This window comes from Salvelinus fontinalis, chromosome 20, assembly GCF_029448725.1.
Source record: "Salvelinus fontinalis isolate EN_2023a chromosome 20, ASM2944872v1, whole genome shotgun sequence".
Classification (NCBI taxonomy): domain Eukaryota; kingdom Metazoa; phylum Chordata; class Actinopteri; order Salmoniformes; family Salmonidae; genus Salvelinus; species Salvelinus fontinalis.
In genome coordinates, this window is record NC_074684.1 from 36,903,348 (window position 1) to 36,917,591 (window position 14,244).

Below are 14,244 nucleotides of genomic sequence, written 5' to 3' on the forward strand. Positions count from 1 at the left end.
TTTTAAAAACATATTTAGTCTATTTATATTACAAGATCATTCCATATGTATCGATTTAAAATAGCCTATTATGACAGACCTATGCAATGTGGTTTATGTAATTAGGCTATTCTTAATTAATCCTCATCAACACACACACACACACACACTCGATACCCCTGAATCTTCCATGTAAATAATGTTTTATTACTATTGTACAGAACACAGAGACAAAACAAAAACACAGCTTACTGATGTCCAACTACATGAACGTAGCTATATTTCATTTAAAATGATTACAATAGAGAAATCCACCATACATTTTCAAGAGATTATTTTGTTTTAAAAAAAGGTCCATGAATCCTCTGCAAGATTAGTCTCTTGTTTTTCCACAAGACGACACCCATGTATATATTTTTTCACAACATGTATATCTTTCACCTTGTCTGGGTTTGAGTATTACTTTCGCCTATGTACTGTCCTCTATGTTACGTAGAGAGGGATCTATGTCACCAAATAGTTTAGTCTTCTTAAAGTTGCAGAATATCAAGCACCCACATAGCTGACGGATTACAAAACAGTGGACAGTTCTAGAACAGGGGATCGTTATAGCAGTTTACCGAGGTGGAATTTCCCATGATGCAAAATGTGACCTGTACAAAATTGATCTCCGTGACTGAAGGATTTTGAGGTTGACATCATCAGGTCTCGGTGTCAAAGAAACATTCAGAAACTTTTTTTTTTTGCTACTAAGAATATTGTGTATTGTGATCAAAACCATCTCGTTTATTGATCGTTTGGACGTCAGGAGTATGTAAACAGTGTTCTTTACAGAGAGCGCATCAACTTCTTTTGAAGAAGAACATTTATATCAGTGACTGGGCTCTCTCTCTCTCTCTCCCTCCAACGCAGGCTTCAACTTTCCTCCTCTTTGTCCTCTGTCTCCATCGGCTGTCCCCTTGTTCCGTCCCCTGAAACTGTCCCCGGTGGTCCGTCACCAGGATGTGTCCCTAGCATTTTAGCGCTGTGTTCCAGAGCTTTTGCTCTGAGTGCAGCGATGCTATTCTCTCGCAGTTCCTCTTTGGACATGGGTGACCTGGTATTCTCCCTCCTCTCTTCCTCCGCTTTCTCCACCACTCTCTCCCGCTCTCGTTCCCTGGCAGGCGGTTGGGAATGGGGAGCTTCTGGTGTTCCAGAAGAGGTCGGAACAGGGGTATCCATGGACTTCTTGTGCATCCCTGGAAGGAAAAGGAATCGTTGTTATTCCGGTTAGGAACAGAAAGAGTACTCATCCCATTTGGAGACACACACGTCTATAAACAGCAAAGCTACAGTACTAGGAATCTCAAGCTCGTATTGAGCTGTAGCTGACAGGTGGTCGAAGGTCTTGGTCAGTTATTGTTTCTGACCTCCATCTTAGTCAGGAGGCAACATGGGAAAGGCACCTTCACTAACAGAGAGGTTTAAACTGCTGGTTGAACCATTTATTTTATTAAAACATTATTATTTTTTTATATATATTTTTTTAACTAGGCAAGTGAGTTAAGAACAAATTCTTATTTACAATGACGGCCTACCAGAAGGCAGAAGACCTACTGCGGGGACGGGGGACTGGGATTAAAAATAAAATAAATAATAATATGGTATGTGAATAGTTAAACCAAGCTCTCCACCTGAACGTTCTCAGCAGTACACACTGCACTGACTACATCCTGGTTAAGGAAAGGGAGGGATTTCTGAAAGGGGTTTGAGCAGGGGTCATGACCTCAATGTCAGACTTAATCCCGGTGCTTGTTGGGAGTCGATAAAGTGTCAATGACGGGTGTTAATCAATAAAATGATAATCCTACTTTATCAGACTGGATTAAGATGCATCTCCTCTCTGCTTGAGTATCGGTCAATTGATTAGCGTAGATCAATGAGATGGTAACTAATTGAAAACAAAGCGTCCTGCAGAAGCAAACATGTTAGTAATTTAGCAGATGCTCTTATCCAGAGCGATTTACAGTAGTGAGTACATACATTTTCATTCGTACTGGTCCCCCCGTGGGAATCGAACCCACAACCCTGGTGTTGCACGTGTCATGCTCTACCATGGGACCCCAGCACACCCACCCACCCACAGTGCCTTACCCAGTAGCCATGGGGCACAGGAATCCATGACGCCGTCCTTGGCCGACCTGAGGATGGACTCGGGCAGAGGGATGGAGTGGCGGACCATGGCACCGTACAGGCCGTACTCCGCCATCACACTGCTGCGACCCCAACACTTCTCCCTCTTCCTCCACTTGGCGCGGCGGTTCTGAAACCAAACCTGCAGGGGCAGAGGATGGAAGTTTAGGTTCATTTGAACATCTTCTTTATTTTCTTCAATGTAGAATAATAGTGAAGGCATCAAAACTATGAAATAACACATATGGAATCATGTAGTAACCAATAAAAGTGCTAAACAAATCATAATATTATTTTAGATTCTTAAAAAGTAGCCACCCTGAGCCTTGATGACAGCTTTGCACACTCTTGGAATTCTCTCAACCAGCTTCATAAAGTAGTCACCTGGAATGCATTTTAATTAACAGGTGTGCCTTGTTAAAAGTTATTTTGTGGAATTTTTTTCCATCTTACCGCATTTGAGCTAATCAGTTGTGTTGTGACAAGGGAGGGTTGGTATACAGAAGATAGCCCTATTTGGTAAAAGACCAAGTCCATATTATGGCAAGAACAGCTCAAATAAGCAGAGAGAGACGACAGTAACAAAAACCATCAAGCAAAATGATGAAACTGGATCTTATGAGGACCGCCACAGGAAAGGAAGACCCAGCGTTACCTCTGCTGCAGAGGATAAGTTCATTAGATTTAACAGCCTCATAAATTGCAGCCCAAATAAATGCTTCACAGAGTTCAAGTAACAGACACATCTCAACATCAACTGTTCAGAGGAATGTGAATCAGGCCTTCATGGTCAAATTACTGCAAAGAAACCACTACTAAAGGACACCAATAAGAAGAAGATACATGCTTTGGCCAAGAAACATGAGTAATGGACATTAGAATGCTGTCCTTTGGTCTGATGAGTCCAAATTTGCGATTTTTGGTTCCAACCGCCATGTCTTTGTGAGATGCATAGTAGGTGAACGGATGATCTCTACATGTGTGTGATTCCCAACCTTGAAGCATGGAGGAGGAGGTGTGATGGTGCTTTGCTGGAGACACTGATTTATTTAGAATTCAAGGCACACTTAACCAGCATGGCTACCACAGCAATCTGCAGCGATACTCCGTCCCATCTGGTTTGCACTTAGGTGGGACTATAATTTGTTTTTCAACAGGACAATGACCCAACACACCTCCAGGCTGTGTACGGGCTATTTGACCAAGAAGGAGAGTGATGGAGTGCTGCTTCAGTTGACTTGGCCTCCACAATCACCCGACCTCAACCCAATTGAGATGGTTTGGGATGAGTTGGACCGCAGAGTGAAGGAAAAGTAGCCAACAAGCAGTGGAGGAAAAAGTACCCAATTGTCATACTTGAGTACTTTACACCATTGCCAACAAGTGCTCAGCATATGATGGAACTCCTTCAAGACTGTTGGAAAAGCATTCCAGGTGAAGCTGGTTGAGAAAATGCCAAGAGTGTGCAAATCTGTCATCAAGGCAAAGGGTGGCTACTTTGAATAATCTCATAAAATATCATTTTTATTTGTTTAACACTTTTTTGGTTACTCCATGATTCCATGTGTTATTTCATAGTTGTGATGTCTTCGCTATTATTATACAACGTAGAAAATAGTGAAAAATTAACAAAAACACTTGAATGAGTAGGTGTCCAAACTTTTTACTGCATTTTATGTTTCTGCATATGTCCTTCAATATAATGTAAAAATATATGAGCTATATGGATATCATCCACAAGTCAAACAACAAATTGGCATAGCAGACACTAAATATTTTAAACACATCCTAACAAAAAGATCTTATATGAAGAAGAAGAAAAAAAGAGATTCCAAAAATAATCTGTATTTAGCTAGGATGGTCCACTCAGCAACAATCACTGTTTTTCAAAGAGTCCTGTGATGGAGAGTGGAAAGAGGATGGATGGCTTAAACACCAAGTCACTGGTATTACACCCACATGATAAGGTGAGAGTAGCCTGGTGACCTAAAACATCCATTTGTTAGATATAGTGATTGTATACCACAGTCTTTATTCTCTAGTCATAGAACAAGGACACCTGATGGAGAAGATAATCAGATATTCATAAGATACTATGCTGTTTCTGCTAGATTCACCTGTGTGTGTGTGTGTGTGTGTGTGTGTGTGTGTGTGTGACTCCCTCTCCCCTAGACTAATCGAGTGCCTAAATTGATTTCCACAGTAGAGACCCAGTAATAACCTCACCACTTCAGATTCAGAGACACGCATATAGATCAGGGAGAAAGATACAGAGAGAAGAGAGATGGGTCTGGTGATAACCTCCATCTCATGGTGATCGGTCTGGAGATAAGGAATTACTTCCAGGACAGAGCAGAGGAGAGTGTGTGTGTGTGTGTGTGTGTGTGTGTGTGTGTGTGTGTGTGTGTGTACACGTGCTGTGTGTACCTGCGTGTGTGTGAAACAGCTGAGCTGAGAAAGGGGAGGAGGGGAGGGTGACCCTAGGGGCACATGGAGGCTGATTGAAAAATAAGTTAATTTCCAGAGCCAATCAATGGGTGACAGGCTTTCAAAAATCACCAGGGAAATTAAAGCGCTAGAACCCAGGAGAGCCCTGCCATTGACCCATGCTAATTAATCTCACTGTAGTTATCATTTCATTGATGGCTCCCAACATGCCTTGTGCTAAAGCATCTCTCCACCTCCCTGTCTGCCTCCCTGTCTGCCTGAGTGGCTGGCTGAGTGGCTGGCTGAGTGGCTGGCTGAGTGGCTGGCTGAGTGGCTGGCTGAGTGGCTGGCTGAGTGGCTGGCTGAGTGGCTGGCTGAGGGGTTGGCTGAGGGGTTGGCTGAGGGGATGGCTGAGGGGATGGCTGAATGGGTGAGTCCCAGGGGGAATGGTGCCTCTCCTGATTTAACGAATTACACCAGAGGAAATGTGGTGTTAATTGAGCAGAGAGGGTGTGGTGATAGGGTGTTACAGTGCCTTGCGAAAGTATTCATCCCCCTTGGCGTTTTTCCTATTTTGTTGCCTTACAACCTGTAATTTGAATGGATTTTTATTTGGTTCTCATGTAATGGACATACACAAAATAGTCCAAATTGGTGAAGTGAAAAAAACTTGTTTCAAAAAACAATCTAAATGGAAAAGTGGTGCGTGCATATCTATTCACCCCCTTTGCTATGAAGCCCCTAAATAGGATCTGGTGCAACCAATTACCTTCAGAAGTCACATAATTGGTTAACTAAAGTCCACCTGTGTGCAATCTAAGTGTCACATGATCTGTCACATGATCTCAGTATATATACACCTGTTCTGAAAGGCCCCAGAGTCTGCAACACAACTAAGCAAGGGGCACCACCAAGCAAGCAGCACTATGAAGACCAAGGAGCTCTCCAAACAGGTCAGGGACAAAGTTGTGGAGAAGTACAGATCAGGGTTGGGTTGTAAAAAAATATCAGAAACTTTGAACATCCCACGGAGCACCATTAAATCCATTATTAGAAAATGTAAAGAATATGGCACCACAGCAAACCTGCCAAGAGAGAGCCACCCACCAAAACTCAGACCAGACAAGGAGGGCATTAATCATAGGCAACAAAGAGACCAAAGATAACCCTGAAGGGGTTAAAGCTCCACAGCGGAGATTGGAGTATCTGTCCATAGAACCACTTTAAGCTGCACACTCCACAGAGCTCGGCTTTACTGAAGAGTGGCGAGATAAAAGCCATTGCCTAAAGAAAAAAATAATCAAACACGTTTGGTGTTCACCAAAAGGCATGCGGGAGAGACCCCAAACATATGGAAGAAGGTACTCTGGTCAGATGAGACTCAAATTTAGCTTTTTGGCCATCAAGGAAAACGCTATGTCTAGCGCAAACCCAACACTTCGCATCACCCCGAGAATACCATCCCCATAGTGAAGCATGGTGGTGGCAGCATAATGCTGTGGGATGCTTTTCATTGGCAGGGACCGGGAAAGTGGTCAGAATTGAAGGAATGGTGGATGTTGCTAAATACAGGGAAATTCTTGAGGGAATCCTGTTTCAGTCTTCCAGAGATTTGAGACTGGGGCGGAGGTTCACCTTCCAGCAGGACAATGACCCTAAGCATACTACTAAAGGAACACTCGAGTGGTTTAAGGGGAAACATTTACATGTCTTGGAATGACCTAGTCAAAGCCCAGACCTCAATCCAATATAGAATCTGTGGTATGACTTAAAGATTGCTGCACACCAGCGGAACCCATCCAACTTGAAGGTGCTGGAGCAGTTTTGCCTTGAAGAATGGCCAAAAATCCCAGTGCCTAGATGTGCCAAGCTGATAGAGACATACCAAGAGACTTGCAGCTGTGATTGCTGCAAAAGGTGGTTCTACAAAGTATTGACTTTGGGGGGGTGAATAGTCATGCACGCTCAAGTTCTTTTTTTTGTTGGTCTTATTTCTCGTTTGTTTCACACCCAAAATCTTTTGCATCTTCAAAGTGGTAGGCATGTTGTGTAAATCAAATGATACAACCCCCCCCCCCCAAAAAATATATATTTTAATTCCATGTTGTAAGGCAGGGGTGTCAAAGTCAAATGGACGGAGGGCCAAATAAAAAATTTAGCTACAAGCCGAGGGCCGGACTGTTCGAATGTTCATTGAAAAATTTTTAAATGACGCATATAGTCTAGTGAACCTAATTGAACCTACTGAAAACCTAACAAATATATTCCAATATGATCAGATAAATAAAGCAATATTTTCTTATGGCTCTGTCAGTAATCTTTAATTTTCAACAGACACAAAAGACAAATTTCCTTTATATAAAAATCCCCATAACATGAACATTAAATGAAAGAAATCGGTATTCAAGGCACCATCAGTAGCCTATATTTTCTATTTTAGCAAAAGTGGGCTAAATTTACTTCAAAGAAAAAAACAATAATAGCAATTTTCTATCATCCACTCAACTGAAATATTTTTAAAATATAATTGGATTGAAATACAATAAAATAAAGTGCAAAAATCTATTAATCAAAAACAACACTTTGTTTAAGGAGAAGTAACATGCAGTGAAAACAAATATTAAACTTTAACTTTTAAACTTGAACTGAGTAAAAACTCTAAATATGTGATTGCACAGTAATGTTCACTTGTTTGAGGTTGAGGGTGATACTTGGTGGTGTCCCATCTTTTCCACAAGTTCATCAATGTTCGGGGTAAGGCTCTGAGCTGAGGAAATCCTCAGAATTGAGTGGAGGTGTTCAGCAGTAAGTCGACTTCTGTGTGATGTTTTGTTCAGGTTCATCAAAGAAAACAGTTGTTCACACAGGTATGTGCTGCCAAACATAGACAACGTTTGAGCAGCCTGGATGCGCAGCTGGGGCATTGTGTCGGGGAGGAAACGGGCGAACTCCGCAGCACCCACTGCCGCATATTTTGCCCTCAGTGCATCATTGCATTGGAGGTCAATCAACTCCATTTGGAGGTTTGGTGGTGAGCGTCAACAGCAAATGGGTTACCGAGCAGTTCCAACCTGCTTTTTTGTGCTTCAAAGTCAGCAAATCGGCGTCGAAAGTCAGCGGCAAGCATACCTATTTTATCAGCCAACTGTGCGCTCGGGAACGCACTGGTAGAGAGCTTCTCTTTCATGGTCTGGCAGCTGGGAAAGTGGCTCAAATTTTCTTTCCGCATCTGCGTCTCCCACAGAGTCAGTTTGGTTTTAAATGCCTTCACTGTACTGTACATATCAGAGATGACATGATCCCGACCCTGCAGCTGCAAGTTCATTGCATTCAGATGACTCGTAATGTCACACAGAAAAGCCATTTCACACAGAAACATTTCGTCTCGGAGTTGTGTTGTGTCTTTCCCTTTGCTGTCCAAGAACAGACAAATCTCCTCACGAAGCTCGAAACATCTTTGAAGCACCTTTCCCTGGCTTAGCCATCGCACCTCTGTGTGATAAGGCAAATCACCATGCTCCGTTTCTAACTCCGTCAGAAATGCCTTGAACTGGCGGTGATTCAAACCTTTGGCTCTGATAAAGTTAACTGTGCGCGTGATGATGCTCATTACATGCTCCATTTTCAAGGCTTTACCGCACAACGCTTCCTGGTGTATGATACAATGATAAGCTGTCAGCTCACCTGTCGCGTTTTCCTCTTGCATCTTTTCCCGTATCTTCGCCACCAGTCCGCTCCTGTGTCCACACATCGCAGGTGCTCCGTCGGTTGTCAAACCCACAAGTTTTTCCCAAGGCAGCTCCATCTCATTTACACATCTTGACACCTCTTCATACAAATCATGCCCCGTAGTTGTGCCATGCATAGGACGTAAAGCCAAAAACTCCTCTGTCACGCTTAGGCTGGAGTCCACTCTGCGGATGAAAATTGACAACTGGGCAATGTCAGAAATGTCGGTGCTCTCATCCACAGCCAAGGAATATGCAATGAAATCTTTTCCCTTTTTCACAAGCTGCTCTTTTAGATTGATGGACAACTGGTCTACTCTCTCGGCAATGGTGTTTCTGCTCAGACTCACATTTAAAAAGAGTTGCCTTTTTTCTGGGCAAACTTCGTCACAAACTTTAATCATGCAGTTTTTGATGAAATCCCCCTCCGTAAATGGCCGGGCTGATTTAGCGATCTCTTCTGCCAAAATAAAACTGGCCTTGACAGCAGCCTGGCCTTGTGATTTGGCTTTTTTGAACAGAGCCTGTCGAGATTTGAGGCCTCGTTTTAATTCCTCTGCCTTTTGTAGCCTTTGTTCCATGTCCATATTCTTGTTTTTGTCCGCGTGTTTCGTTTCATAATGTCGTCTCAGATTATACTCTTTCAGTACCGCCACACTTTCTCCACACAGAAGACACACATGTTTTCCAGCTACCTCCGTGAACATATACTCCGACTCCCACCTTGTTTGAAACCCCCGGTTCTCAGTGTCCACCTTCCGTTTTGCCATTTTTGATGGGTATCTGAAAGTTAATTTTACTGTGATGCTGACGACTGCTGTGCCAATAAATATTGAAATGAAGCAGCCTACTGCTCGGTGCGTCACCGTTGCATTGTGGGAAATGTAGTATTGGTGCGTGTAAAAGATCTGCGGGCTGCCGGCTTGCTGCGGTCTGCGGGCCGGTTCTAATAATAAATCAAGATCATCCCAGGGGCCGTAAAAAACCTTCTCGCGGGCCGGATGTGGCCCGCGGGCCTTGACTCTGACATATGTGTTGTAAGGCAACAAAATAGGAAAAATGCCAAATGTGAATACTTTCGCAAGCTACTGTAATTGATCAAAGAGGGGGTGGTGATAGGGTGTTAATTGACCAGTTAGGGACTTGTGTGTTGCAGGTATATGGAGGATATATACTCATGCTTGAGCACACACAGACACACACCAGACCACACACACACACACACACTACACACACACACTACACACACACACTACACACTACACACACTACACACACTACACACTACACACACACACTACACACACTACACACACACACTGCGCACACACACACACACACACACACACACTGCACACACACACACACTGCACACACACACACACACATACACACACAGCCAGGTCACAGTATGTTATGTACCTGTATCCTGTCCTCTGGAAGTTCAGTCTTCATGGAGAGCATCTCTCTGGCGTAAACATCAGGGTAGTGGGCCTCGTTGAAAGCCTTCTCCAACTCATCCAGCTGATACGAAGTAAATATAGTTCTGATAAGAGAAGGAACATACAAAAAAATGTATTTTGGTGACAAACATTTTACAGTTGAATTCTGCCTGTGTCAAGTGTCAAGTCTATAAAATCAAGGTCTCCCTCAAAAATAGATATTCTGACCTCAACAGGACTTTCTGGATAAATAAAAGTTAAATAAAAATAGACGTGTTTTTTTTTTACACAATTGCCCTTAAATATATATACAAGGCATACACTTTCCACTCTAAATCAAATCTAGGCTAATCAAAAATGTTTTAATAACAATGGATAAGCATAATTTAATCAATACAGAATGTTTGGTTCATACCACAGAGGTCACAAAACTATTTATTAAATAATAAAAAATAATATGAATAAGTTCCATGAATAATTACATTATCAGGACATTAATGATTGTTTCCCTTGAAGTAGAATATACAGCACCAGAGATATTGACTTCTTTGTAGGCTATCCGTGATAGCATGCATGAAAATGTAAAGATTTTTTAAATTCAAAATATTTCATGCGGAATACTGCTATTTGTTATCAAATGAAGAAAATAGATTTTCTACTTCATTTTGTTTATTGCTGCAGTAGAAAGAGAACTGAATCGAAAATATTTACCTCTCGACTAATTTGTCTATATAATATAAGCCGTCTCCTATCGCCCAATTTTTTAAATAATAATATACCATCTCATCTCTATTTGAGGAATTAAAATAATTTAGAAATCTATTTCGATTCATACTTGACAATTATTTGTTTTAGCCGTTTTCGTTAATAGACATGTTCTGAGAAAATGTAGGGAGGTGCATACATCGAAATACTGTAGGTTATATGAATTTGAATATTTCGCTTTCCAAATGCTTCACAAAAAAAAAAACTTCGCACGGAATTTTGTTCATTTATATATCCCTAAAATGTCATATAGTCCAATTAAAACACAGTGAGGTAAATATTAGTTCTAGTTAATCGTTTTTACCTGTGACGTCTCTTCTTTCTTTTCTTGTTCTGGCTCATCGAGGAATTAGAAAATGTCTTTTCACTGGAGGATACGTCATCTGAATCTGTAAATAAATAGCCCTAGTTTATTATTAAACAGCCGCGGGTATATTGCTAATAGAATTCCAATGTAATACTTAGAAACTGTTACGCTACAGCAGGGTTTCCCAAACTCGGTCCTCGGGACCCCAAGGTGCTCTCACGTTTTGGTTTTTGCCGGAGCTCTACGCAGCTGACTCGAATAATCACAAAACGAATCATTAAGCTCGGATCATTTGAATCAACTGTTTGGTGTTAGGGGAAAAACCCAAAACGTGCACCGTGGGGTCCCGAGGACCGAGTTTGGGAAACCCTGTGGAGGATAACAGTTTATAAGTATTACATTGTAATTGTATTAGCAATATACCTGTGGCTATTTAGTTTGGGAAACCCTGTCCTACAGTATATTAAAAAAAATAAAAACAGGAGAAGAGAATTTGCAATCATTAAAATGAGAATTACTGTACATTTTCAACTGGCTACAACATAAACATTGGAAATAAGTGGAGGGCGCTCAACCAACGTGAGTCGAGGTGCAACTAAAAATCAAATCAAATGAGATTGAAAAGGCGCAACCCGCGACCACCATTAAAAACTGGACTATTTGTTTAACATTAAATATAAAAATGTAAATAAAATATTTTGTATAAATTTACCAGAACAGCTTGCGGAGTGGTGGGCATCCAACTGTCCCGTTGCCCTGGCCCTGTTGAGCGGCTGAAGGTGAACACTCTGCGCCTCCTGCAACACCTCCAGAAAGGCAGGCTGGCTGTAAAACGAATGAATCCCTCCTGGACCGATAATTCCCATTCCAACCCCGACTGCTGCGGGGCCCAAAGCCGCCCTAGCCGTCAGAAGGTGCGCTCTGTGCTGCAGAGATTCCAACGGACGCCGCGGAACCGCGGGCGGCTCCTTGTTCAAGCCCAGAATTTCCTGGATTCCAAATCCTGTGCACCTATGCGTCGTAATAGAACCCATTTTTAACGGTTGGTGCTGGAGTCCAACTAGTTTTAAGGGCGAAGCCATTTTCTGTTTCGTCTGAAAAGAACGGTCCATTATTTTCCTGCCATGACTGTTCTCTCTGATGGTATTCCCTGATTGGTGTTCCCGCCCTGCACAAGCCAGTCCCTTGTGCAATCACCAGTCTCTCTCTTTCTCTGCTTTTTTCTCCCTCCACAACGTTCCCTTTTTATCCAACAGGTTCCTGGCGCCAGGGGTCATTTCTCTCAGCCAATTACCACAGAGAGAACTCAACGCCACATTCAACAAGACAACAGAAGGGGTCAAACGATTCTTTCGCGATGGCAGATCGATTCAAAGAAAATACATTTTAAGACTTTTTAGATTTGTTAAAAGAAGGTATTTCCAGACAACATGGTTTATTAACCCACCATAACGCCTCTGTTACTGCAAACGGTCCCGAATTGGTGACATGAATCAGAATGCAGAACTCCTGTTATTTTACCGCCTTCAAGTCTGTGGTTCTCAAAATAATGCACGTTGCCCTTGCCAACGCCATACATGCTTATTCGATTTTTTTTTAAAGTTATCAAGTGTTTTTTTCTGATCAAGCTGTCGTCGAAAATCGAAACATCCTTCACCATTGATATGTTTACTGTCTGAGTTTAACGAAATGATGGATTATGCATCAGTACACTCGATAAGGTAACAGGGAATCGTTTTTTTACATAAGGTATAGCTTGAGGTGACGAGTTCATTTGAAACTATTGGCTATCAAGAATCCAATTATGAACCACATAAATAAATAAGGCAAACCATTACTTATTTTTTTAATGCTGCGATATAGGCTATGTAAATATGTATTTAAATTGTATGCTATTTTAATTCCCATCTCATTAGTTAAGTGTTGATTTTTCTCCTAAGATTGAATTGACATGAATACAATCTAATCTCAAAGAGGTCATAGGACCTATCAAACAACATTCCCTACACGTCTCTCCCTGCCCAATCAGGACCGCTCAATTGAATCCTCAACTCACACAATAAATGGCCGTAACAAAGGAGAGTGTTTTTGAAGGCTTGAGTAAAACCTTTAATTATATTACCAGCGTAGAGTAAAAAAATCGATTCCTTAAAACTTGGTCGGGGATATTACTTTCACTGTAGCCCGGGTTCTCCATCTCCCTATCTCTGTCTGGATGATTCCAAGGCCTTAATCCCGCAGCCACCGGGTCGTAACGTATCCAATCAGCCGGATAAAGACCTCAACTGCTTAATTTGGACAGAGTTTGGGTCTGTGCCTGACTGGCTTTGAATATCACATCATCCCCGTGTCATTAATATACTATATAAGGAAATATGACACAATGGAACACAATATTGAATATGAAACTGGATAATGATCAATATACTAATCTATGGTTGTATTATATATGTTGTACATGCAATACAAGTGAGTTACGAAAAAAACGAATCAAGGAAAAACCAAAACCAACATAAATCTACATATTATTATTATTATTGTTATTATTCAGCTATATTTAATAATTTGTTAGGCTACATTTCTTTTTGTCTGTCATAATTACAGTGATGATCATCATCGAACTAAAAACAATCGATATTTGTTTATATGTGTTTTTGTTGTTGTTGTGTGTCTCGATTTGTAGGCATAATTTTTGACTGGATCTCATATAGGCTATTTGACCTTAATCAGAATAAAAAATACGATAAAAATGCATATTCTTTAATCTTAATTAATGAATTAATTGGCCTACCACTGATGTAGCCTATCAAATAAAGAATAAACTAAAACTCAAGTTGTTGTGGTAATTCCGAAAAGCATCACTGGAGTTAAATGTCAGGTCGCAATTCAAACAGTTTAGTTTATTACCAGTATACAGAATAACTAATTAATTTGTTAAAAGGCGCTCATAAAAATTAATCCCTAAGGTCTAATCAGTGGGCTGCGCGAGCGATTTGCATATTCTAATTAGTTTTTGCATACTAAATGTTTTGTCTTTGGTGTTCACAATGCTTCATCTTGCGCATCTGTTGATATGACGTTTTGTTTTTAAACAGGTCACATGATTAAGAGTACAATGTCCCTGTTCAGAGTATTAATGACACACACACAACAGGGTGACATCACGAACGACTTAAAAACCCATCCTTTACACTAAATGCCCTAAAATTACCACAAATAATAAAGGCCATGATTTAAAATGAGCCTGTTGTTTTTCTTAGTGAGGGATGTGGATGACATTTCATCACATTGCTATACCTATAGGGATATAGATTGTAGGTATGGGAAAAAAAGAAAGATGTTGACAAGGATCTGATAACAGAAATCCCATTTCAAAAATGATGCTGATGATCTTGACAGCATGGTCAAACAAAGACGCCCTAAA

The 14,244-nt window shown here is 41.2% G+C and overlaps 1 protein-coding gene across 1 annotated transcript; it reads right to left on the reverse strand.

The window, feature by feature from the left end:
- Window positions 1-177: 177 nt before the first annotated feature.
- On the reverse strand, window positions 178-12,084 carry LOC129817807 (visual system homeobox 2-like). The gene is made up of 5 exons (XM_055873378.1): window positions 11,533-12,084; window positions 10,818-10,902; window positions 9,729-9,852; window positions 2,113-2,293; window positions 178-1,217 (listed from the first exon to the last, which is right to left on the reverse strand). The coding sequence occupies exons 1-5, from the start codon at window positions 11,930-11,932 to the stop codon at window positions 895-897; spliced, it is 1,113 nt and encodes a 370-aa protein (XP_055729353.1). The 5' UTR covers window positions 11,933-12,084; the 3' UTR covers window positions 178-894.
- Window positions 12,085-14,244: the final 2,160 nt, after the last annotated feature.